Source organism: Engystomops pustulosus, chromosome 1 (genome assembly GCF_040894005.1).
Source record: "Engystomops pustulosus chromosome 1, aEngPut4.maternal, whole genome shotgun sequence".
NCBI classification, from domain to species: Eukaryota; Metazoa; Chordata; class Amphibia; order Anura; family Leptodactylidae; genus Engystomops; species Engystomops pustulosus.
Window position 1 is genome coordinate 73,113,296 of NC_092411.1, and position 24,821 is coordinate 73,138,116.

General features: G+C 41.7%; 1 protein-coding gene across 1 annotated transcript in view; it reads left to right on the top strand.

The window, feature by feature from the left end:
• The first annotated feature begins 746 nt into the window (after window positions 1-746).
• Window positions 747-24,821, top strand: part of GLT1D1 (glycosyltransferase 1 domain containing 1) — an 81,542-nt gene continuing 57,467 nt past the window's right edge. The window contains exons 1-4 of the mRNA XM_072144371.1: window positions 747-1,032; window positions 10,060-10,208; window positions 10,476-10,581; window positions 24,386-24,437. Coding sequence (XP_072000472.1) covers window positions 965-1,032; window positions 10,060-10,208; window positions 10,476-10,581; window positions 24,386-24,437 — 375 coding nt within the window. The 5' untranslated portion in view covers window positions 747-964. The remainder of the gene's footprint in view (window positions 1,033-10,059; window positions 10,209-10,475; window positions 10,582-24,385; window positions 24,438-24,821) is intronic.

Sequence of the window (24,821 nt, forward strand, 5' to 3'; positions counted from 1 at the left end):
TCTGCAAAGGGGGCTCTGCAGTGGGCATTTCTGTAAAGTTGGGCTCTGCTGTGGACATTTCTGTAAAGGGGGGGCTCTGCTGTGGACATTTCTGTAAAGGGGACATCTGCTGTGGAATTAGAGTAGCGGCTCGTACCCCAGGGCTTATATTCCAGTCAGTAACGTTTCCTAGTTTTTCTTTTGTGGTAAAATTAGGAGCCTTGGCTTATACACAAGTGTTTGCTGTATGAGGGAGAGTTCAGCTGCAGGGTGCACAGAGTCCGGGCCAGGCAGGGGAAGCATTACAAATCTCCTACACTCTCTGGGAGATCTGGATGGTAGTCAGGGTGGAGGGTTTCATGCAGTTAGGGAATGTGATTGACTTTCCTAAATAGACGGGTGATAAGAGGACAATTGAAGTTCAAGTTCATAATTAAATAACTATAATGAACAATACGAGATAAAGGACGTACAGAAGTAATTAAGTTCTAACATCTGGGTACATGTTGGTTTGGACACTGATGGGGGGGAGACTAGTTGTGTGAACAGCCGGGGCCCATGGAACACTTAATCCGACCCTGTTCCCAGTACACAGCATGGAATAATAAATACCATCACTATGGTACCATCACCAATACATGCACATGCTATATATCTACCTGTAACACATAGTCCCCACTCTATATAATAGAGTAGTAATTGTACACATCCTCTGTATATACCCTCTCATATCCCCGTCTGTATACACGCACAGCCTCCCCTCCCCATGTATGTACAGTAGCAGTCTGTGTAGGAACGTGGCCTGCGCTGCGCTGTTCCTGGGGGGGACATTTCATCGCAGGACTGTGTCCATCTGTACGGATACGGACGAGGTGTGATCGGGCTGCAGGTGATCGCTGTGTGTCCGCACTCCTCCCCTGGGTGTGGGTCATGTCTGGGCTACTGATCCGGGTGTACGGCAGCAGGTAGCTGTGAGCTGGCCGCCATGAGAATCCTCTTTCTCGCCTGTCTGAGAGCAAACACCGGTAACTCCACCACTGCCCAGAGGATCAGGTGGGTGACAGCTCGTGCTGTGCTGGGGGCAGCCACCGCTGTGCCTACAGAAGTAAGGCGCTGTTCACACGTCACATAAACACTGCAGGGTTTCAGGAGGAACCTGTGTCACTGCACAACAGCAGGTGTGCAGAATAAGATCAGTACAGGCTGCAGAGTCCATCTCTCTTAGTGAAAATTGTGCATCAGACCAACTCCTGTGTGTAAGGATTGTCAGGACCTCAATAAAAGTCGTGACCCCTTCTCCATAGCAAGGCTCAACGGAGAGCTCCCAACAGACATAGCTGAGATTACCCGCCCTGGCGCTCTCATGGATGTAACCGGAGACTTGCGCCCTATAGGGGTAGGGGACAACAATACAACTTGGGCCAATTCCTTTAACACCAACTAGAACGTGTCCTTTTAAAGGGGGTAATAACATACACAATGAAGGGAGGCAAGTTTATTAATCCTTTGTGGCGCCAGTGATGCACTTCAGGAATCCATGCCAATGTAAACGATGCAGACGTTTGCTGCCTGTGTTTAGCTATCCCAGTGACCGCAGCTTTTATTCAAAGTTAATAAATGTGTGAGCTGAGACTTGTGAGTTGCACAGATCTGTACCATGGCAGAGCTGGTCACTTCTGGGTTTTCCTGAATGCCAGGCCAATTGCATAGAATGTTATATCAGAGTTTTGATATTCCAGATAAAATGGCGCATCCAGGAGCCAGAGCCCTTTCACTCTGTCATTATTTTTTTAAATCGCACATGGCACAAAAAGAAATACTAAAAGTGGTCACAAAGCTTTCTCAATCCCAAGGCTGTACAAATGAAAATGGCATTTGTAATACAAAAAAGCCCTCACACAGCAAATTTAATAAAACTTTGAAAGAAATGCAAAAAACAATTTGTTGTCGCTTTGAAAAATGGAAATGACTTCTCATGGTTTATGCTCAGCTGGAGTACCAGTCTCCCCTTCAGTTTCTAAAAGTAGGAAGTACAGATGAGAGTATGTTAATTTAAAGGGTTGTTCCACAGTAGTACTTTGTCTCCAGGCTTTCCTCTCCATATAGGGGATAAGTTACACACTGCTGTGGGCCACATCTGGGGAATGATTGTCCTATTGCGACTTGCTGCTGCTCCATTCACTTTGATGGAGCTGTGATGGGTCACCATCCAGCAGGGGTACCTTGAGAACCCATTCAGTGCATTTCTGATGGCTTGGCCTCTGGATTCCTTGTGGATAGAGGATACAGGGACTGCTGTTTTAGATTGAGTTAGTACCTATCTATTCTTGTGAGGCTGAGTTTTCATGTGACGACCAGGGTCAGTAGCCTGGCACCGTGCGATAGACCCACAGCCTTAACAGGTTTTTGGCTATGCTACACCATGCCTACAGCTAGCCTTGACAAGCTGAGTTTTCTGAGAAGTACAGCATTGGGGTGTCCTAGTGTAGAGGGTTTGGGTGTAAGGCTTTCCTTTTACATTAGGACTTTGTCTGCTGTATTTCATTATAATGCCATATACTATGTAACAGAAATATCCTCCTGCCGGCACTGCTGCTGGCCCTCATGATTGTGTATTTAGTTGTTTGCTGAGCCTTATCAGTACACTGAATGTTTGTGTAACTGGTTTGGCGATCCACGTCAGCTGTTACTGTATATTCATGTCAGCCGGTAACTTCCCCTTTCATACGGCAGCTGGAAAGTGCTTTCTTGTCACATATTACTCCCTTTAAGGGCCTCACATGACTCTACACTGGGCAATCCTTTATTTTACAATAAGCTGCTCAGATACTACTGAGACGCTGCTATTTGTAGAGCTGTCATTTCCCTGTATTATCAGGACATGTGCCACTACGTGTGACTGCTCCTAGGAAATATTTGAGATGGGGACTCTCTTTCTTAGGCTTATGAAAGGGGAACTCCACTTTTAACTTGTATAACTGGTCGCAGTTTAGTGGAGATCCTGGACCTGAAAATATGGCAGCACCTTCTTTACCCATAGAGTTATCCTAGCAGACAGGGCTAGTCATGTGCTATTCCCCATGCATGGGGCTCTGACACTCAACTACTATCTTTAGTTTGTCAGATGGTGGAGAGGGATGGGGGGTTGACAGGTTTTTCTATAGGGAGGTATATATTCAGATGAACTCTCTCCCAGAAAAAAAGAAAGCTATGTAATGTCACCTAGTACAAGAAACTGCCCTATAGTAATTGTTTGCTAGTTTATAGGAGGTATCCTGACCTTTCTGGTTAGGGAAGTAATAGTGGATGAGTGGTGTGTGACATGGTCCATGAGCTGTTATACATTATAGTGGGAGCTTGAAGAACACAGAAGTGTATAAAGGCTATGCTTGTTGAAAACTCCTTGACTGTTATGCGGTCATTTTGGAGATGGCTCTTAGTTTGGCTTTTGTTCTGTGAGAGATATGATATTTCTCTCCAGACGCCATCTTGTCCACTGTTATCCATTTTATGATTCAGCCGCCATCGACGACTGAGGAGTCTTCGGAGCCTTCTTCTCGGTATATTTTGTAGCTGGGATAGTGATAACATTCTGTTTAGTGTTTTTCCAAAAGAAACAATATATAAAGTTCAGTTGAGAAAATAGCTTAAAGGGGAGGTTCTGTTATATTCAAGCTAACCTAAAGCATTTCAGTATTCAACTTTTCACGCCCCTATGCAGAATATTTCTGCTTTTCTATATACACAACTGCGCGTTAGGAATAAAGGGTAATTTGAGTGCAGCTTATGCCCAGGAGTCTGTGTCTTTTATGTGCTACGTATCCCAGTGCTGGGAAAAAAGCCCTGGATAAAAATCTCTAACAATTCTTAGTTATGTTACCAGGCATTAACAGTAAACAAGATAATTCCACTATGTGAAACCAAACGCAGGGCTCTCTACCCTGGAAATAATGTTTAATAACTACGTTAAAGCCCTGTGGTTGGCAGACCAATGATATCTTCGTACATTTGCAGGCTGATCTTGGTCCCCAATGGAAAATGATGTAGTAGAGGTGTGACTAGCAAGGTCTTGGTCTGTTCACACTTACAGATGTTACGTTTCACAATGAGAACAGTTCAGTTTGTGACTCAATTCTTGTGGCCAAAATGACAGAAACCAGAATTGTATCAGGCCATATTATTAGTCAGTCCCATGTGTCCTGCTGTGATGGACTATAAGATATCCACTTGCTAAATCTATAAATATGTGGGCTTCATATTGTCATATGGTGGGGGCGTTTTTATAAATAGGTAATGTTTGGAAAGGTGTGACATGTTTCCTACATGCATTACTAGAGTGGGGGTCAGACAGGGACTGGTCTATTTTGTAAGTGTAACTCCAGACAAAGTATTTTTTGGTCACTGTGTCAATTAGATTTCAACTATTTTGGGTTGACACGGGAACAAGGATGAACAAATAAGCTTCATTGCAGACACCTTACTGTTAATAATTTCAGGGTGCGTTCAAACATTCAGGGTGCGGTCACACGTCACGTTTAAAAACGCATTGCAATAGCTGAAGAGTGTTTTGCCTAATTATACAGCTGTTAACACGTGTGTTTACAAAACGCAACTGTAAATGCATTGTCAACGCACGCGTTAACCTCGCGGTTAAAGCATGTATTTGTTAACGCAAACGTTAACATTTGCGTTTTGTAAACACAAGTGTTAACAACTGTTTATTAGGCAAATCTCCCTTCAGCTGTTTTAAACGCATGCGGTAAACGCGATGTGTGACCGCACCCTCAGTTTTTCACATGCAGTTTTCTACGCCAAATGCAGGTGTGGATCATAATGGGTGAGGATCATCATTGAGAGATGCTACTCCTTCTCTCTTTTCGCTCCATTTTTGGCTTGAATATCGGAAACTGGATCTGAAAATCTGAATGTGTGAATCCACCCTCAATCTGTGACTAAATTAGTAAATTACAGTATCAAAATATTTTCCCCCGAGGTCTGTCCGTAACGTGGGGTCATCTGTATATCGTGTTATATTAATTTGTGGACTGCCCGTTTCATTTTAATCCCTGATTTTCAATCGAATCATTTGGGATCGCAATCCTGTATACTGTGGGTTAAATCGTAGTTATTAATGAGAGGTAATAGAGCTTCTTACTATTCTTAGACTTGGACTCATAAGTAGCGCAGCTCCTGACAAGTGGAGTGACAAGTGGCCCTGTAACCGTCAATTATTCTTGATGTGATGTTACTGCATACGTCTTTACGTCTCTGTCCTTTATGCTTCAGTCTGTACAGGTCAATTCTGTTGAAGCAGAAGTTCATCTCTAATGAATTGTACAAGGAGTATTTCCCTGATCATATGTCATAGTCAGACTCCGCAGGATAGATGTATCTATATGGCAGGGATACCAGGGTGATTGAAGTCATGGCCTTTCAGCCCTTCAGTACATCTAAATGCATTCAACCTCTGTTCAGGGAACAGTCTGTGTGGGGCTTATCTGACATGTGTTGCTTATAGCCTTTTTTTATGAAAAAGTTTATCATCTATGCACAGAAAAGGTGAATATTCTACCCTCAGTGGGGTCTATGCACTGAGCCCCTGCTGATCAGGAAACCGGTTGTCAGCCTTCTGCACTACCACTTCACTTAGTATCCTTGAACATGACTGATATGTGATGTATTTTGTGAGTCAGCCAAGAAATCATTTGCTGTTTTTTATTTTTTTAGTTTCAACAATTGTTTTATTGTTTTAAATTGTCTAAAGTTGCCTTACAGAAGAATTTGGCTAAAAAGGATACCCCACGCAGGGTGCAACTTAAATTGTGTGGGAAAACAGTCACTACACAGTAAATAAACTAAAAACAGGTAAAACAATAAAACGCAAGGGGCACGTCAGAGGGAAGGGGACACAGTGGGAGGGTAGGTGTTGTTGGAAATTTACAGAATCCTCACAGAAGTAAGCCTGATAATACATGGACATATCAGATTGTTCAGGAGGAGTGAGTCAAGTGGAGGACTGAGTAACTGCTAGGGAGACAATACTGATTCTTTTTCAAGTATTGGAGAGCATTGTGAGGTTATCCCTCCAGATCCATATCCCCTCACATAGCAGGTAAGTGTCTGATCTAGTTGCTTCAATTATTTCAAAGAGCAATATAAGGTTAGACAAGTCAGTTTTTCCATTTAGCAGCTATATGGATCCTAGCAGCTCACGCAATAAATTGTATTAACCAGTGTTCTTTATTGGGGCATAGAGCGGCTAAACATGGAGCAGATAAGGGATTTCACATTGTTCCAGAGGGTTTCAACTATGGGACAGTGCCACCAAATGTGTGGTGTATTGCCTAGAGCATCACAACCCCAGAAGCCACGATCAGATAAATGTGGGTAGATATTAGCCAGTTGTGTAGAAACATAATAAACTCTGTGTAACAATCTAAGAGATGTTGCAGTTAGGGTGACTTGTTGTCTTCCCTTCGCCAGGGTTGTACAGCAATGTCTCCAGTGCTCTAAAGAGAGCTTAAAACAAGGTCAGGTTCCTCTTGTGCAATAAAGTGTCATTTGACCTCGGCATTAAGTATGGAGTACAGACTAGAGAAGGTTCTGCGACTGAAAGGGTCATTGAGGCAAATATTTTCAAAGACTGTACATGATTCTGAGGTCGTATCTGAGGAGATGGATTAAACAAAATGTAACAGTTGTCTAAGGTGAAAATATTCAGGGGTGGGCACCTCAAATTTAGTAACTACTTCTGCAAAGGACAAAGGTTTTCCCCCCCAAAGTCAAATGCCTCAGTCGGAATACACACTTAGCTGACAACCACCTAATGGCTCCCGGTTCGTGGCCTGAGATGAAGGCAGGGTTACGGATTACCGACAACCGTAGTGAGAGGATTGTAGGTTGTATTGGAACCTAAGTGTGCGCCGTAGTTTTAAAGAGTGTGATGTAAATGGAGATTTAGTACCAGGTAGCAGTCCTGTTGACCAAAATAGTCCTGGAAGTGCTGAGGGATTTGTCTGTTGTGATTCTAAGGAGATCCATCTGGGTGCGTTCTTGGTAGCTGAGGTAGCAAATTCTGCAGCCTTTGATTTTGGGTGTGTCCTTGGTAGCTGAGGTAGCAAATTCAGCACCTTTGATTTTATATTCTATTCTATTTGGTTTTAACTATCTAAAGTGGATTTTTCTGGAAGATTGGCTCTTAGTATTTGGCATTCCTTGGAATGCTTATTAGCGCCCCACTAACTCTCTTATTTTGTTCTTTTAACTCATTACTTTAGTCCCAGGCTGCAATTATAAGCTGGAAGGTGTCGATGATGACGTTTTATTGAGAATCCTTAAAGGCAAACATTTTTGAGAATCCAATTGTTTCTGGGATAAAATAGTTTTTTTTTTTTTTTTCTGGAGCTACAATTATCAAATATGCCAGTTACAACTTCCGGTACAAACAAATTTGCCTTCAGAACAGACCTAAAGAGCCTACGTAATCTGGGGACTGCCTGTAAGACTGTTGAGCCTGACTCTGCACTGGTCTATTTTTATGCATCTCCATTAGTGCGTTTACATTGTATTAACATTGAGGTTACTTAAATGAAACGTTAACACAATGTAATTGGGCACATCTCCTCTCCTCAGCTGTTGAATTGTGTTTTGAAACACAATGTAAATGCCACGTGTGAACACAGGCTTAAACTGAACTAACAGGGTTGAGGCTGCTAAGCCAGCAGATTTGGCTTTATGCTTTTAGGGTCTAGGACCCTCAGTTTCAACGGGTTTTGAAATACTGGAAAAAAAAATCTGGAAAGCCTGGTTCCCATAATGCTCTGGATCTTTGGTGCGTGTGCCCAGCTGTAAGTTGTGATAAAGACGGAAGTATCAGAGGGATGCAGGAAGAGCCAGAGGCAAGTATCTACACTACCACTGAAAAGTTTGGGGTCACATAGACAATTTTGTGTATTTCATGAAAAAGTTGTAAAATGAATAGAAAATATAATCCAGACGTCTAGACATTGGGAAGGTTTGAAATATTTTTTTGTCACTTGAAATAATAATTTCCTCCTTCAGACTTTGCTTTTATCAGAGAATACTCCCTGCTCTAATTCCAGTATTGCAGGCCTTTGGCAATCTAGCTTTTAATTTGCTGAGGTAATCTGGAGAAATGTCACCCCATGCTTCCAGAAGCCTTTCCCACAAGTTTGCGGGCACTTTTTTTGTACCACATGGTCAAGTTCCCCCCACAACAGCTCAATGGGGTTGAGCTCTGGTGACTGGGCTCCTACTCCATTACAGATAGAAACCAGCTGCCAGCTTCTTCCCTAAATAGTTTATGCATAATTTGGAGGTGATTCGGGTCATTGTCCTGTTCTAGGATGAAATTGGCCCAAATGAAGCGCTGTCCACAAGTTATGTCATGGCGTTGCAAAGTGGAGTGATTGCCTTCCTTATTCAAAATCCCATTGACCTTGTACAAATCTCCCACTTTACCAGCACCAAAGCATTGTTTCAGTTGTTCTGCATCTCACAAATTTTATGTGTGATCCAAACACCTCAAATTTTGATTTGTCTGTCTATAATACTTTTTCCCCTCTTTCCAATATTAACCTTTTCCTTTTATTAGCCAGTCTCAGATATGTTTTTTTTTTGCCACTCTTTAAAGGCCAGCATCCTGGAGTCGCCTCTGCACTGTATACATTGGGGCTTATTTACTAAGGGTCCGCGTATCGCATTTCCGTCAGACTTCCCGAAGTTTTCGGGATTTGCACGGCTGGGACAGGTATTTAGAAAGTAATTGTGTTGCACGCGATCGGATTTTGGCGCAGCTTTCATGTGACAGAAATCAGGGACGGGCTGTTGGACAATCCGACTGATTCGGACTGAGCGTGGGATTTAACATTTAAATTGTGTCGCAAGCACTTACATACACCGGGAAGAAGATGGTGAACTTCGGCGTACCTGATCGGGGAAGCCACAAATGCAGGATATCGGGCGCACCATGTTAGTGAATCGTTGCACAGTGCATTCCAGTCGGATAATGCACATAGGGGAACGCGCCAGGGACGTGTATGTAAATGTGCCCCACAGAGTTGACACTAGCGCTTGGCGGATTCTATTTAATGAAGCTACCAGTTGAGGACCAAGGAGGTTTTGGTTTCTCAAACCAGAGACTTTAATGTACTGTGTCTCGTTGCTTAGTTGTGAAGCGGGGCCTCCCACTTCTCTTTCTACTCTGGTTAGAGCCTGTTTGTGTTCTCTTCTGAAGGGAGTAGTACACACTGCTCTAGAAAATCTTCAGTTGTTTTGGCAATTTGTTGGATGGCCTTCATTTCTAAGAACAAGAATACTGTAGTGTTTCACATGAAAGTTCTTTTTTTCTGGCAATTATGGGAGTTCCATAGAATAAACAAATGCTCCAGATTCTCAACCAGCTCAAAACAAGGTCCGTTTTATAGCTTCTCTAATCAGCCAATTTTTTTTTCAGCTCTGCTAGCATACTTGGAACAAGAGTTTATTAAACATCCATTAGCTTTTTACACAGTTGGCAAACACAATGAACCGTTAAACCACTGGAGCGGTGGTTGTTGGAAATGGGTCTATATATATCTATGTAGATATTGCATTAAAAAAAACAGATGTTTGCTGCTAGAATAGTAATTTACCTCATTAACAATGTATAGAGTGTATTTATGATTCATTTATTGTTCGCTTCATTGAAAGAAAATGTGCTTTTCTTTCAAAAATAAGGACATTCTAAGAGACCCCAAAGTTTTGAGCGGTAGTGTAAGTGCACCCGCATGCTTATATCATTTGTAGAGCGGTTTCCCTCCTCTGTCATGGTGCGGAAAGACATGTTGTGCTCACCGCACCGTGATTGTGCATAGAATGCCGCAGTTTGTCAGGCTGCGTTTTGTACCAATAAAATAGAGAATATATATGCAAATAGAGGGCTCTCTTACAGATTTTGCATAGGGCCCTGGAGTTATAAGTTGTTCCACTATGTTAATATATTGTTGGGTTGGCTCCTGATATTCTGTGCACAAACGGTTTTGACCTAAGGTTAAATTGTTTTTTCCCCACAAAATCCAGGAGCCACCTTGAGGCCGCAGGCCATGAATGTGAACTCCGAGATGCATCTGCAGTGCAGAGCCCTGTGGAGGTAGCAAACCTCATATCTGAACGGAAGTTTGATGCTGGACTGGCGATTCACGTTTTCAAAGCTGGAAGATTTTTACTTGGTAACTATTTCTTTATGTAGCATTCTTACTGGTTATTATGTGACTGTAATCTTCCTTTTCAAAGCAGCTCTCATCTTTGCTGTCTGTCTTTGAGTTTGTAATGGACTTTCTGGTGTGTTCTGATAAGATGTATTACAACCACTGGGATGTGGCACAAGACTAGGCTGTGGAGCATCCGGTCCCGGGCCAGGACTTGCGTTCCCTTGCAGCTGTCTTCAATTCCTTTACTAAGTTTCTAATATTTGTTGCTTTTATTTCTTTTTTCAGATAACGGTATACCTTTTGGGGTAATCTTTGGTGGAACAGATATAAATGAAGATGTAAAGAATGAGGAAAAATTTTGGGTAATGGGAACCGTGCTTGAAGAGGCCAGGTATGCTCGCTTAGATTCAGAATACACATATCATAAATGTTTCCTAGAGTCACATGTAATATCTGAGACATCAGGTTGTGGGTGGTAACGGGTTAATTCCCCAGGACACATGAAATGTCTGAGCGCATCACAGCTTCCTCTTATTTAATGAATCACATTCTCTTACAAATCATTTCCACTTCTTCTTTTGATATTTCAGGTAACATTGTTCATCTATCTGCTAATAGCAATGTCCCATTGTTTTATGGGCTCTGTTTTTCCATCTTTAAAAGACAATCCCCTTATTGGGTTAGTAAGATCACAGAGATGCCAAACTTACTTATTTTTGTATTGCTACAGAATAGCACCAGTAACTCTTAATATAATTAATTGTATGGAACTGTGTACTTTTGCAGGGCTAGCTATCATTTTAATTATTACCATTTTTAAATGACCTTTTATAAATTTTTTTCATATTTTTATTGGTAGCAAAATGACAATTATTCCATTTCTTACTGTTATGGTCTTGGTTTGCCATGTAGATCCTAGCTTTGCCATGTAGACCCTGCATTCAGATGAGGTGTCTAATAACCTGCCTGTCAGTGTATAATACATTGCAATATAGAAGTATTATACATGGACAAATGATTGCATGTGCCATCAAATGTAAAAAAAAAAAAAAAAAAAAAAATCAGTTTATTTCTCTATATAATATAAAATGCATTTTTAATGTAAAAATAATGCACATAATTAGAGGGAACCTACCACCCCGATTCTATCTATAAAGGTAGAAGGGGTGGTAGGTGGATGGATGGGACGTGAGGAAGCCCTTTTTTGGGCTAATCCCCACGTCCCGGGTGTCTTTTACAAAACTTTATTACATGTATATGCTAATATTTTTATGCGGCTACTGGGGCGTGGAGTAGCCGGACATAAGGCTACTAGTCGCGGCTATTCCACGCCCCAGTAGCCGCGTTACTCCGCCTACCAGATAATCTTCGGCGCGCAGCTACCAGAACGCAGGCCTTCAGCTGCGCGGCCGCGGCTCCGGGGCCGGAACTACTGCGCATGCGCAGTAGCCGGGGGACGCGGACGAGGGCGCACAGCTACCAGGAGCTGCGCGCCGAAGATTAACTGGTAGGCAGAGTAACGCGGCTACTGGGGCGTGGAATAGCCGCGACTAGTAGCCTCATGTCCGGCTACTCCACGCCCCAGTAGACGCATAAAAAAATTAGCATATAGATGTAATAAAGTTTTGTAAAAGACACCCGGGACGTGGGGATTAGCCCAAAAAAGGGCTATCCTCACGTCCCATCCATCCACCTACCACCCCTTCTACCTTTATAGGTAGAATCGGGGTGGTAGGTGCCCTTTAAGTCTTGCATTTTGAACGCGCCGTCCTCTTAGTAAACTCTGCCAGTTAAGACCTGGAGACCAGGACTGGACTGGCAGAGGTTTTTTTTTTTTGGTATATTCTCCACTGGTACTCCAGCTATAGTAAATCTTGTGGGCAGGGTGTTCCCGCCCTGTTCCCTTGGCAGGGAGGGGGAGATGTCCCCCACCCTGTAGCTGTTGAGATTTTTTTATGAATGATGTAAAAAAAATTGCATAAATGTGGTGCAAGATTTTTATGCATTCACCTTCAAAAAAAATAAATAAATAAAAAGCAATCAAAAAGTAATATATAGAAAAAATGTAAAAATTACATATTTAAAAATAATTAAAAAAACAGATTAAACAAGTCCGCATACAGCTCCTTCTGTGTAAAATAAAAATGCTGTGGCCAAAACTCGAAACAAATTTTATCCAGTAGATCAATGTGGTACTAAAATTTACATTTTTTTTTTTTTTAAATTTACGGGCTTGTTGCTTAGGCTGCTTTTAACAGCAATAAGTGAGATGCTTTACAGAGGCCTCAGGACCCTAAGTGGTAATAGACTGGATCCAGCCCATTTATGGGACTATGGGAGGATTTTGTAGACGTGATCTGTGTCGGGTGGGAGCATATGAGTTGTGATCTATTGTCAGCGCTGGATGTAATGAACGTGATAACTTCTCCTCCTACTACTACAGAATTAACATGTGTCAGTCTATTATTAAATCTGGTGGCCAGAGTAAAATATTTTAGGATAAAGTATTTTTAATGAAACTAGGTTTTTGTTTTTCAGTCATAAGAAAATACATCCGGTGTTTAATCTTACTTTGTATGAAAACAGAAAAAGTGCAAACAGTAATAAAGAGGTAGTTCTTGCAGGACCTGAAAGTGATCCCAGAACTGGTCACTGGTACACGCCGAACTTGCGTTATCCTGTGTAAATGAGGAACTGAAAGTGATGTAACTTTAAAGGGGACACCCCTCTCCATTTCTGAGGTGAAGAATAGTGCAGAAAGTCTGAAATAGTTTTAACCGTTTAATTTCTGGGGCTTTCACAATTGAAACATTTACAAATAATGACTTTTATAAAACAGAAAAAAAAACATTTTTACATTCCCAATTCCTTATTTGGAAGCAAGTACCAAACACAATTTGAACTTTATGCTTGTGGAAGCTTTCATGTATTTGGCTAAAAGTATGACCCAATCAGAAGTCCTCCGAAAACCCAAGCATAAAGTCGCACAAGGTTTCAAAAGTTTTGAATATTTTAATGCAAGTTACTACAGATCATTTAACATTTTAAAAGGACACCTGTCATCAGGTGTCTGTCACCATTCCTGTCCCCTGTTGGAGCAGCTCACAAGGATTCTATACCTGCCTTTATCTAGTCAATTCATACATTAATCATTATAAAATCATATTTTCTTTATTATGTAAATTATGCTGGTCAGAGGCAGTGATGTCACCCCTCCCCCCTCCTCCCCCTGCTCATGTCTGTGTGTAATGTATAGTAAAGCATTGCTAGTGTCTGTGCTTTACCTGCTGACGTGCTCTCCCTCCTAGAGGGAGACACAGACATCAGCTACACAAGTGCCTGACATGTTCTGTTATAACATGGCTGCCTGGAGCTGTTGTATCTCTCCTATACACACACAGGCTGCAGGGGGTGCCAGCACCAGGAAGCACATGGAGGAGCCATTACACCATTACACAGACTGTCAATCAAGTACTGGGTGCCACTCACGAATAAGCTGGACAGCTTGAATATGATAATGACTCATTGGACATTTCACAGGTCATTTGCATACAGCTTTAGGACTTCATTGCTTAGGTTTACAGGCATGTAGAGGGACATGAAGAGATAGAGGCAATGCTTTGTAATGGTAGTTTATGAAAATATATTTAGTTTAGGGGGTTAATTTACCTGACGGTTCTCTTTAATACAAAGCTGAACTTGTCAGCAGGCCCCGATCACTACAGACCAAAGGTCACCATGAAGTTTGCACTGGTGTCACTGGGGAAGTGCTCCACATATTGTCCTTGTTAACCCCTAGGGGACACAGCCTATTTTGGCCTTAAGGACGCGGTCCCATTTTTCAAATCTGACCTGTGTCACTATAAGTGGTTATAGCTTTGGAACGCTATGAGATATCCAGGGGATTTTGAGATTGTTTTCTCGTGACACATTGTACTTCAAATTAGTTTAAAAATTTGGATGATATCTTTTGTGTTTAGTTATGAAAAAAAACTAAATTTGGCAAAAATTTGGAAAAATTCTTTATTTTCAACGTTCTAAATTCTCTACTTTTGATGCAGATAGTCATAGCACCCAAATAAATTCATAACTTACATTTCCCAAATGTCTGCTTTATGTTGGCATGGTTTTTTAAGATTCCACATATTTTACTAGAATGTTATGAGGCTCAGAATTTGGGTGCCATTTTTCACATTTTTTGTAAAATCGCCAAAACCCGTACTTAGATGGACCTGATCAACTTCTAATTGACACTGAGAGGCCTAAATAATAGCAAGACTCGTAAATTACCCCATTGTGGAAACTACACCCCTCAACGTATGAAAAACTACTTTTAAGAAGTTTGTTAACCCTTTACGTGTTTTATAGGGGTTAAAACAAAACGGAGGTGGAGTCTGCAAATTGTAATATTTTTTCACAATACACCCATTTTGGGTGGAAAATTAAACATTTAAAATGGATTAAATTAAAAAAGGCTCCACAAAGTTTGATACCCAATTTCTCCCGAGTACACCGATCCCCCATATGTGCTGGTAACCTGCTGTATGGGCGCGCGGCCGGGCATAGAAGGGAAGGAGGCGCCATCCAAATCAGATTTGCTATGTCACATTGTACAGGCTATAATTTTTTTCTTTTTTTTAATGTGGACCTATAGGGGCTTATTTCTTTTGCCACATGAGATGCACTTTTCTGGTATGTAATTTTGGGGCATCTACAGCTAATTGGTGAGATTTAATTAACTCTTTGTTGGTGGAGGAAATGAAAATCATCAATTTTTAGGAAAATTTTTATGTGTTTTTTATTTGGCCGTTAACCATACCATAAAAATAGTATATTATTTTTATTCTATGGGTCGCCACGATTATGAAAATACTTCATTTATATATATTTTTTATTTTTTACCATTTTTACTGAATAAAAAGTAATTTGGCAAAATTGTTGTTAATTTTAGCATCACCGTCTTTCATATGTATAACTTTTTTATTTTTCACCTCACAAATCTGTTTAAGGGCTTATTTTTTGCAAGAATGATAGCTCTTTTTAGTGGTCTTATTTTAGATTGCGTAACTTTTTAAAATCACTTTTTTTAGAGCATTTTTAAAGGGCATTAATAAAAAATCATCTTTTTCAGAGAGAGTTTTTTTAGGTTGTTTTTTACGGGGTTCACTTTGCGGATCTAATAACAATTCTGTTTTATTATGCAGATTGTTACGGACGCAGGGATACCAAATATGTGGGGGTTTTGTGTATTTTATTCAATTGTACTGAATAAAAACTAATTTGGAGAAAATCTTATTCATTTTAGCATCACCATCTTTTCATATGCATAACTTTTTTATTTTTTGGCTGACAAATCTGGTTAGGGGCTTATTTTTTGCGAGAACAGTTGTTCTTTTTAGTGGGCTTATTTTAGAGTGCAAAAAATTTTTAAAATCACTTTTTAGAGCATTTTTTATAGGGTATTAATTAAAAATTATCTTTTTTCGGAACGTTTTTTGCGTTTTTTTCCTCCGGCGTTTACCGTGCGGGTCCAGTAACAATTCTGTTTTATTATGCAGATTGTTACGGACGCGGCAATACCAAATATGCAGGTTTTTTTGTGTTTTTATGTTTTTTTATACTTTATTAAGTTTTTTATGGGAAAGTGACATTTTAGGGGCTTATATTTTATGTATTTATTTTTTATTTATTATAATGTGTAGTGTTAACTGTTTTTGCATTTTTTTTTACTTATACATACTTGAACTTAAACCAGTGATGCTCTGATCACTGGTTTAAGTTCAATACACCGCTCTACAATACTATTTTATTGTAGAGCAGTGTAAACTGTCTGAGCAAGCTTGCGCATGCTCAGACAGTTTACAGCCAGACCCGGAAGGGGTCTGGCTGCCATGGAGACCGGGCAGCTCCGGGGCACATGCCAGTCCTCGGAGCTGCCCGGAAGAGGATCGGATCCCCCGGTAAGCGGCACGGGGGATCCGATCCACAGCAGGAACACCCTTACACGCCGCGGTCATGCTTGACCGCGGCGTGTAAGGGGTTAACACCCGCGATCGGAGCCGGCTCCGATCGCGGGTGTTACAGCGCGGTGTCAGCTGTGATAGACAGCTGACAGCCGCTGCTTCTGGTACCGGTCCCAGAAGCTAGACGTTATACTACGTCCCGGTGCGCTAAGCATCTAGCCCCGGGGACGTAGTATAACGTCGTGGTGCGCCTAGGGGTTAAGTGACTTCCACATTCTGACCACTATATGAAATAAATGTGTGCACTGTGTTATCTTAGCTTTAAGTAAACTGATATTATTGGGGGCTCCAACACCCATGGCAAATGACTGCCCAATGCAGTTGGGATGCTGTGAGACAGCATGGTGGCTGAGTGGGTAGCACTTCTGCCTTGCAGCACTGGGGTCCTGGGTTCGAATCCCACCCAGGTCAACATCTGCAAAGAGTTTGTATGTTCTCTTCGTGTTTGCGTGGGTTTCCTCCTGGTACTCCTGTTTCCTCCCACACTCCAAAACATACCAGTAGATTGTGAGCCCCATGGGCACAGGGACCAATTTGACATGCTTTGTGCAGCGCTGCGTAATCTGTGTGCGGTATATAAATAAAGAATTATTATTATTATTATTATCCATACACTACAAAGCCTGTGTGCATCCATACTGCAAAGACATGCATGAACACTTTATGGTGTATAGCAGTAGGGGGTATGAATCCTGTCTTTAATCCATTATGGATGTAATTAATCTGTTATGATTGACTGGTGACCGTTTTCTTTTTCCTTTTTGGATAGAAAAAAAAAATTTAAAATAACAGCTTTCTGTTGGTAAAGAGGTAACGCAAATAACCAAAAACTAGAGTGAAACACTCAGCCCCCGCCCCCCAATCTTTTCCACGTAAAAATCATGTGTTCTGTGGCTTGAATTGATGGTGCACCACCTAGTGACCAACAATGGTATAAATCAAATAAATGATTCTTGAAATGGGGTATTCCATGAATAATCATAATTCATAATACAAATGGTTCCTTAAAATATAGGCTATTATGTAATTATTGTTTTTTAAAAATTTTACTCCCCTTAGCAGAAAACTGCTGTTGACAAAGACTGTAATAAGGAATTTTGATGCTACTGGCCCTTTAATCAGTCCATTGATTTCCTCCACACGGAGCAGACACAGGACAGAAGATGGCTGCTGGTCACATGTCCACATCACCTGCCTGGGCAGGTCATGTGATCACCAGTTTGGCTGTAGTCTATAGGTTTTAGTGCATCCTGAATGGCCAGTGTTGTGGTGAGACGTCATCCGTGCAGTGAGTAATGTTCAGTGATGGCAGTTACACACATCATTACTATGGTGACAGTGCAAGAAAGTCTGTTGGATCATCACTGGGAGCAGAGCATAAGGGGGAGAAGGTGTTACTAAGAACTGAAGGATCATGGGACTTGTAGTTTCCAGTGGTGGCCATCTTGGTGATAGCATCGCCTACTTTAGAAAGACCATACCATAAAATCTATCAAAGCTCCATTTGTCACTAGTGACATTTAAGTTTTGTTATATTCATTCATTTATAGCATTATGGGACGTTCATATTCCCAGAATACCCCTTTTAAAGGAATTTTTTTTTACAGGAAACAATCTTTATTCTGGGGGAAAAAAGTTTTAAAATTGGTCTCAGGCGCTCCAGCGTGTTGCTGCCAGGATGCTCAGCCCTCTGGCTTTGCATAATCATGCTCCTGTGGGCATACGCACCTTCTCCTCCCTCTTCGGCAGCCAGCTGCATAACATTGCTATAGAACAGTGATGGCAAACCTTTTAGAGCCTGAGTGCCCAAACTTCAACCAAAAGCCACTTATTTATTGCAAAGTGTCAGCACAGCAATTTAAGCAGTAATTTATTTCTCCTTGTTCTTTGACAACTTTCAATCGTTCAGCCTCCTAAAGACACCAACGCAGTTGAAAGGAGGAGGGAAAATTCGCTTATCATTGTAGGAAGATTCTGTAGGAAGATTCTTTGAGTCCTATCTGGTGAACTAATCCAACATCCATAGAAAGAGAAAGCGGCACTCACCGATCACAAGCAGGAGAACTTTATTGAGGAAGTAATCAGGACAGGGTGCGCATAGTCACGAGACACAAACATGAAAACACACAGTATCATGGGTGCCGGCACGGGCACAAAACAGGTACATGAGAGCTTGTACTTCAAAGCAATCAGAGTCACTATTTAACCTTTTTAAATGGAGAAACTGACTGAAAGGTAACCCTTCCTTGGTGTGGTGTAATAAGGCGTTAGTAGCTGTAGGCTTTCTGAAGGGGGTGGTGGTAAGTCTATCATCACTCACCGCTACCTGAACCTCAAGGAATTCTAATGTTTTACCCTCAAGTACAGCGGTGAACCGCATATTCATAGTGTTCTGCTTATTCAGAAAGGAAACAAAATTAAGAAATTTGTTCTCTGTGCCTGCCCACACCATGAAAATGTCGTCCACATACCGAAAAAAAGTTACAATATGTTTGACGAACGGGTACCGAGTAGTAAAAATATATTTATTCTCGAACCACGGGCAAAAAAATATTTGCAAATGTGCACGCACCAGGCGTGCCAATTGCCGTGCCGGTATTTTGACTGAACCGTGAAGCCTGGACGAGCACCCCGCAGCAGTACTGTTTTGTTTGCCGGTCCCAATGTGTGGCTGTGACTGTCGGACTTGGACTTTGTTCTGTGCCTGTGTTCAGGTGGTGCCAGTCCCTCTATCTCCTCTGGTGTCTACTGTCTGGTGAACTTCATACTGGGGCGATGGCCTGGGTGCCCACAGAGAGGGCTCTGAATACCGTCTCTGGCACCAGTGCCATAGGTTCGCCACCACTGCTATAGAACATTTGCAGAGACTGCTAATGTCACCGGTTCTCGGGAAAGGGAGGGAGGGAGGAGCAGATGCTTGTGTACAGAGTGCTGAGCGTTCCAGCAGTGACACGCTGGGGTGTCCAAGCCCGATTTTAAAACTTTTTTTTCCAATGAAAAGTACCACCTTTTATCAGTAACAACACAGCAAACAGTAAGGGAGCTTAGCTCAAATATGCATTATATAAGGTTTTTTTTCTTTTAATTTTCAAAAAATAGGAGCAACATCTAAATTTAGTACACAGCAATTTATCTGCCTATCTATCCATTCATTTAGCCATACTTTTTCTTTAAAAGACATCTACCACCAGGATGAAGGATTGTAAACTAAGCACACTTGCATACTGATGTGTGCCCCATCTGACAGGATCTACTCTTCTTAAAGCTTCCTATTCACTTGTTTTTAAGAAAAAAGGCAAAACAGATATGCAAATGAGCCTGAGGGGCTCCAGGCTTCATTAACACTAATTATGGAGCTTGGAGTCCCTCAGTCTAATATGCATAATTTTTAAAGCCTTTTTTAATAGAAACAATGGCATGAGAAGGTAAGAGAAGAGCAGATCCAGCCAGAGGGTCCACACACCAGTATGTAAGTGTGCTTGCTTTACAATCCTTCATCCTGGTGGTAGGTGACCTTTAAGCAGTATGGCCTGAAATTCTTCCTTGAATACATTAGAATGACTGACTGTGACTTTTGAGGCCCCCTCACTTTCTATAAAGTGTGCTTGACATCCCCAAAAACTACCAAAAATGCCTTCTCTAAAGATAAAAAACCTTGAGCACATAGTTTGCTATAGTTCCCATATTATAATATCATAAAATATTTTCAATGACTTCCACCATCACATATTTTGGATTTCTCACCAGTGTTAATCACATTTAGCTGCAGGTTTTGATACCATTTTTGTTTCTATATTTTTTTGTCTTTTAGAATGAGAGTTTTAGACACTAAACATTATTGTTTGTATAGTGAAAAGTTACACAGTTATCCATTATCCTCCATTATCCTTTCTGTATCCTTTCCTCTTGATTTTCCAGATCTCTGCTTGCTGTCATTCTATCGGAAGCTGTCAGTGGACAGAAATCTTTCCATGGTCACACAGGTGCACTCTGTTACTCTGTGTGATGACGGCTTGTGCACCTGTGTGACATCACTTGACCATGAACAGATTTCTATTCCCAAGAAGTAAACATGTAAATTGACTGTAAATAGACTGCAACCAAAGTAATTAATACAGAAAGTAAATTGGAAAATATTTCATTATTCAATAAACATAGTTTATGTGCTTAAACGGGTTCACCCCTTTAATCCTTTGACTACTTGTGTCTTATTAGTACGTCACAAGTCCATTAAAGGGGTTGTGTCACCATAGCAAATGGCTGTAATTGGGTCCAATGCATTGTGACAAGTACCGTATATACTCGTGTATAAGCCGAGTTTTTCAGCACAAAAAATGTGCTGAAATACGTCCCCTCGGCTTATACACGAGTCAATACTTGTAAAAAAATAATTAAAAATGGACTAAAAAAAATAAACTTATTTACTCGCCCTCCGGTGGCCCGATGCGCAGCGCTGCTCCCCCAATGTCATTGCGGCTCCTCTTCTGGCTTCCCGGCTCCTCTTCTTGCTTCCGCGCGGTCTTCTGTCTTCTTTAACATCGTGCTGGGCGCCGCCATTGTTCTTCTCCCGTGCGGCGCCTAGTATGACGTCAGCAGCGGCGCGTCATACTAGGCGCCGCACGTTTATTGTTTTAAAATTCTGGGCTGACTGTATACTACTGGGGGCACGCTGTATACTACTGGGGGGCAGGCTGGGGTGGCTGTATACTACTGGGGGGCAGGCTGTATACTACTGGGGGCAGGCTGGGGTGGCTGTATACTACTGGGGGCAAGCTGTATATTATAGGGGGCTGGCTGGCTATATACTTGGCTGGGTCTGTGACCAATTCATTTCCCACCCTCGGCTTATACTCGAGTCAATAGGTTTTCCCAGTTTTTTGGTGGTAAAATTAGGGGTCTCAGCTTATACTCGGGTCGGCTTATACTATAAATATGCAGCCTTACTGAGATAACTCCTTTTGTCCTGGTTGCTGGCGCCCTCTAGTGGTAGCTGTGTCCCGTCCTGAGCAACAGCTGAGTCTGCGCACAGGGATTCCCCCAGCTGCTCTGCACTACAGATCACTCCACAGGCTCACAGCTTCTCTCCACACTCAGAGATCAGCTGACACACTGCAGCCAATAGGAGGTGAGAGAGGAGGAGGGGCAGAGATTGTGCTGTGATGGCCACTGCTTACCAGCGTCACAGGAGCTTCCAGCAGCAGATGCAAGGTAACTGCAGCCAGACATGACTATCTGCTGCACAGAGGAGTCCTCCCCTAACATGGATCATAGCAATGTAGCAGCCCTCCCTCCCTCCGCCATTAGTCAGGTCACACAGGAGGCTGCAGTAGCAGATACAAGGTAACTGCAGCCAGACATGACATCTGCTGCACAGAGGAGTCCTCCCCTAACATGGATCATAGCAATGTAGCAGCCCTCCCTCCCTCCGCCATTAGTCAGGTCACACAGGAGGCTGCAGTAGCAGATACAAGGTAACTGCAGCCAGACATGACATCTGCTGCACAGAGGAGTCCTCCCCTAACATGGAGCATAGCAATGTAGCAGCCCTCCCTCCCTCCACCATTAGTCAGGTCACACAGGAGGCTGCAGAGATAACACAAGTAACAGGCTGAGCTCTGATCTCTCCTGATGCAGTCCTCCTCCTGTACTCTCCACCATGCACTGTCCCTCCATGCTACACTGCTGTCCTCCTCCTGTACTCTCCACCATTCACTGTCCCTCCATGTTACCCTGCTGTGCTGCAGTCCTCCTCCTGTACTCTCCTTCATTCACTGTCCCTCCATGCTACCCTGCTGTCCTGCAAAGGGGCCCCTGTCCCTGACTAGCAGGGAAGTAGCTAAAGATCAGTAACATGTGAGAAGCCGTCACCTATTTATCTATCCAAGTCCTATTATCTATCACCTGTTATCTATCTATCTATCCATCCATCTCATATCTATCTATCTCATATGTATCCATCCATCTCATATCTATCTATCTATCCATCACCTGTCATCTATCTATCTATCTACAGTATCTATCTATCATATCTATCTCTCATATCAATCTATCATATCTATCTATATATCTCTCATATCTATCTATCTCTCATATCTATCTTTCATATCTATCTCATGTCTATCCATCCATCCATCTATATCTATCTCAGAAAGAGATGCAATTAACGGCCCCAAAGTAAAATACAAAAATACAAAAGTTTATTAGTAAAAGTCATAAAAGCAACTAAAAAGGTCCACGTTAATGCACCTAATTTTGTAAAATCAATGCATACAAGTAGAGCAGAACAATGTATTCTCAAAGCATCATGGTCGGTCAGACGGACAGTAAAGTGTAAATATGTTGGAGGTCTAGAAAAATGCAGGGACGGCAAACTCCAGGCGTATCCTCACTTCGAAGTCACTTTGGAGTGACGATACACGTCAGGTTTGCCTCCCCTGCACCCACCTACACTTCTGCCATGCATGTCAACCTGACCGACCATGATGCTGTGAGAATACATAGTACATGTGTCCTGTGTAATGTGCAGTGGGCGCCAGATTCAGGATTTTTGGCGTACGTTCTTCATGAATCTGGTGCCCCCTGCACTGCCCCGACAGAGTGCACCAACTTTTTTTGCACTTTTAACATGGGGCGTGTAACACATCTCTATTGGATATTGCATGTTAAATCTGGCGCACGGTCCGACTGAGCACCAGAATGCCCCCTAATTTGTCATGTATTTTCTTATTCAAGTATATATTGACATTGAATAAAAGGAGAGGAAGCAGTGTCAGGGCTTTGGTAGGTGACACACAGCACCAATAGCAGATTCCTTCTGTGGTGGGGATCAGTAAATGCAGGGACTATTTGAGCACAGCAGGTGGAAGGAGACTCTGAAGGCCGAGCGCTCTGTAGCACTGAGTTGTGCAATAACTGCCGCTGTCAGTGCTGTGCATGTGCCTGGCTAGGCCCCTCCCACATCTGCTTCTGTTTGGAGCAGAATAGAGGCTGAGCAAGCATCATAATAACAGATAGAAAGGTATCTTTAATTCCAGGTAACCATTACAAATAGATTTTTGAAATATATTAACCTCTTTGACAGATTTTTGTAGTAAATAGTTTCGTGGCATAAAAACTCAAGGGATGAGCCCTCTCCATTCAATCTTGGTGTTTGCTGCATATTGCAGTAAAAACCCACAAGTAACAGGATGTTAACCCTTTGACTGCTGCTGGAAGCACATGGGCACAACCTTTTGGCTTTGATCGCCGTTCCTCATTACGTCACGGAGAGACAACCAGTTGCCATGAAAGTCTGGACTCTTTGCTGAAGATCTGTAACAGTGATCCAGTGCCACACTTTTATAGACCTATAGAAAATTTTCCATATACTGCTAACTGTAGTATGGCCGTATATCGTAGGATCAACCAAGTAGGGGGTCCAAAAAAATGGTAAAAAAAACCCTAAAAGTTCAAATCTGACCCCCCTTTCCCTAGAACTAATATAAAATAAATTAATAAAATCCTTAACATGTTAGGTATTGTTACGTCCCAAAGGCCCTGATCTATCAAGATATAAAATGGTTATTCTCTGCTTTCTTTTTTTCTCTCCATTTTTCAACACATATTAAATCTAATAATAAGTGATCAAAAGGTCAAACCTCCTCAAAATGGTAGAAAACGTCAGCTCAAAAAAATCACACCTCACATAGCTTTGTCCACCGGAGTATAGAAAAAGTTATTATTGACAGAAGATGGCCAAACTAAGAAATTTTAGTTTGTACAGGATTTAATTTTTAAGATCTATTAAAGCACAATAAAACCTATATAAACTTCATAAGCTGTGATCATACCTACCCAAAGAATAAAGGAAATGTGTCATTTGGATCACACAGTGAAGTGGTAAGAACCGAGCCCACAAGTAAATGGCACGGATGCGTTTTTCATCCAATTTCAATACCGTACAAGGCAAAGAATAAAAATACAGTCACTATGAAGTAGTGCCAAATCGTAAGGGGTTAAAAAAGCTGTTACTTTTTGTAGCCAACTTTATTACAAGGACTGCTTTCTTTTTTTCCTACAAGACATGAGCTTTTACACCTCTCGGTAGTAAGTTTATTTGTGTAGGTGATGCAGATGTTAAAGTCTTGTCAACTCATTATGCAATCTTTTTTTCATTTTTACTATCGTATTTAGATTTGCAGTTGCATTTACATGCAAGATGAAGGATGCTGCAGCAAAATATTGGGTAAGAAACCAATGAAATATTAATTGTATTTAGTATTGTAATCCCAAATTTAGTATACACTATTTCTTCAATTTTGTGTATTTGGCTGGAGTTATACTTAAAGAAAATCTACCATCAAAATCCATCATGATAAACCAGGGACACTTACTCATAGATCCAGGAATGGTGGCTGTGGTAATCTTCTTCTATTTGTTATCCATGGCCTCTTCCTTCTAAAATCAACTTTTATAATTATGCTTATGAGCCTGAAAGTCTACTGGGGCGAACATGTCATATTACATATCTGCCTACAGAGAGAGGAGGGGGATGGAGGCAGTTATAGCAGCAGTGTTAGGGGAATTATAAATAACATATAGATTGTGCAGAGGGGAAAACTGTGAACAC